The 1,798-nt window shown below is 21.6% G+C and overlaps 2 protein-coding genes across 2 annotated transcripts in view, besides 2 other annotated features; one reads left to right on the plus strand and one right to left on the minus strand.

The window, feature by feature from the left end:
* The window catches only part of EDI_150920 (uncharacterized protein), a gene marked incomplete at both ends in the record, with an annotated part of 888 nt that extends 289 nt beyond the window's left edge, over positions 1-599 (plus strand). Inside the window, one exon of the mRNA XM_001733449.1 lies at positions 1-599. This exon is cut by the window's left edge and continues 289 nt beyond it. Within this exon, the coding sequence (XP_001733501.1) occupies positions 1-599 (599 nt within the window).
* Positions 595-675: a sequence feature (AT_rich).
* On the minus strand, positions 668-1,368 carry EDI_151030 (uncharacterized protein; the record flags this gene model as incomplete). Its single annotated transcript, XM_001740202.1, has 2 exons — positions 668-1,165; positions 1,231-1,368. The coding sequence occupies 2 exons, from the start codon at positions 1,366-1,368 to the stop codon at positions 668-670; spliced, it is 636 nt and encodes a 211-aa protein (XP_001740254.1).
* Positions 1,369-1,568: 200 nt separating this feature from the next.
* Positions 1,569-1,601: a sequence feature (AT_rich).
* Between the last annotated feature and the right edge of the window lie 197 nt (positions 1,602-1,798).

The raw sequence follows: 1,798 nt of genomic DNA on the forward strand, positions 1-1,798 counted from the left end.
TACTTGATACGTCAATTGATGGAAATAATATTTATTTAATTGATTCATTACAATTTGATGGAATTGGAATAGTCGGATTTAAAAAATTAAGTCAATGGATAAAAAGAGATAAATTATATTTATTGTATGATAGTAAAATAAATGGAATAGAAAAAGATAGTCTTCATAAACTTATTCTTACTAAAAATGGAAATACTAATAAAAGAATTTGTTTATTATTTTTTACTGATAAAGGTTTTATCTTTGGTGTATGTCATAAAAGAATTGAATTAAATATTACAGAAAGAATATATCTTGATGATGACCAATCATTTTTATTTACTCTTGTTAATCCATCTAAAGTTCCAATGAAAATAATAAGAAAGTATGGAATTATTAGTAAATTAGATGATAATAATTTCTTTTATCATATAGAATGTGGTTTTAATCTTAAATTTGATGAAGAGTCAAAAAAAGTTACTGGGTATTTTAGTACTAATTATTCTACTTATTATAAAACTGAAAGAAAAATTCAACATGGAGACGATGCTTATTTTTTTATTCCAAATCCTACTCAATTTAAGTTAAAAAGGATTATTGCTTTTGAATATGAACTTTAATAATTTAATGTTTAAATTATTTATCATTAATTTAATTTAGTCTTATTTTATATTTTAATTTCTTTCATTTATAATTGTTGATAAGAACAAAACCAATTCTTACAATAATATTTCTTTTCTGGTACTTCTTGAGTTTCTAATGGATCTATTAATGGTGTTGTTGTTGGTATATCAAACAATTCTTTTAATATTTCATTAAAACAGTTCTTAACATTATATCCACTTTTAGAACTTACTTGGTAATATATTACTTCTTTTTGTTTGAGTTCATTTTTACATTGGTTAATCCAATTAATGTCATATTTCTTTATTAAATCATATTTGTTTTGTATTGCAAATATTCTTGTTTTAGGATAAATTTGCTGAAGAATATCAATCCATTTAAGACAACTTTGATATGACTCAATACCATTATCAAAAACAATAAGTGCAGCATCTGTTTTACTCATATATCTATTAACTAAATTATTATTAACTTCCCAATTAGGAAAGTCCCAAATATTATAATGAATAATAACCTCACCAAAAAATATTGAACTTGGAATAACATCAATACCACTTGTCTTCTATAATAATTTAAATGTTTTGTTTTATATTTACCTTTTTTGATTCAAATAAATATATTACAAACAGAATATTCTTCTACAAAGGAGTTACATAAAAATCTACGTATTAATGAAGTTTTACCACTATATGGACATCCACAAATAACAATTTTCTTTGGAAGTTGTATTGGACTGCTTGCATCTACTTGAATATAAGGATTCATTTTCTATTTTATTTGGCAACATTTTCTTATCATTAACAGATTATAATAATTATTTCACTTTATTATAACTTTCTTCATCAACTTTTATGAAATAAAAAGTCTAATTTATGAGAGTAAAAAAAGCAATAAATTGTTTAACCATTGTTTAATTGTTTTTAATACCTTAGAATACCTTTTATCATGAACGAATAACTTAATAGATAAATTAACTTTTATATTAAAAAAAATAATATGGAAAATATTTAGTTTTTGAGAAATAAAAATAATACTAGATTCATAAAAATTTTGCATTATGAAACAAAGTCAAATATAATGAATGGTATAGTTATTAGAAACTATCTTGAATTTATAGCCATAGTCATTTCATTGATCTATAATTATAACAAAATGAAGATCAATTACTATAAGGATAACTATCATAATTCAAATA

Source organism: Entamoeba dispar, genomic scaffold (genome assembly GCF_000209125.1).
Source record: "Entamoeba dispar SAW760 scf_1105229462793 genomic scaffold, whole genome shotgun sequence".
Classification (NCBI taxonomy): Eukaryota; Evosea; order Mastigamoebida; family Endamoebidae; genus Entamoeba; species Entamoeba dispar.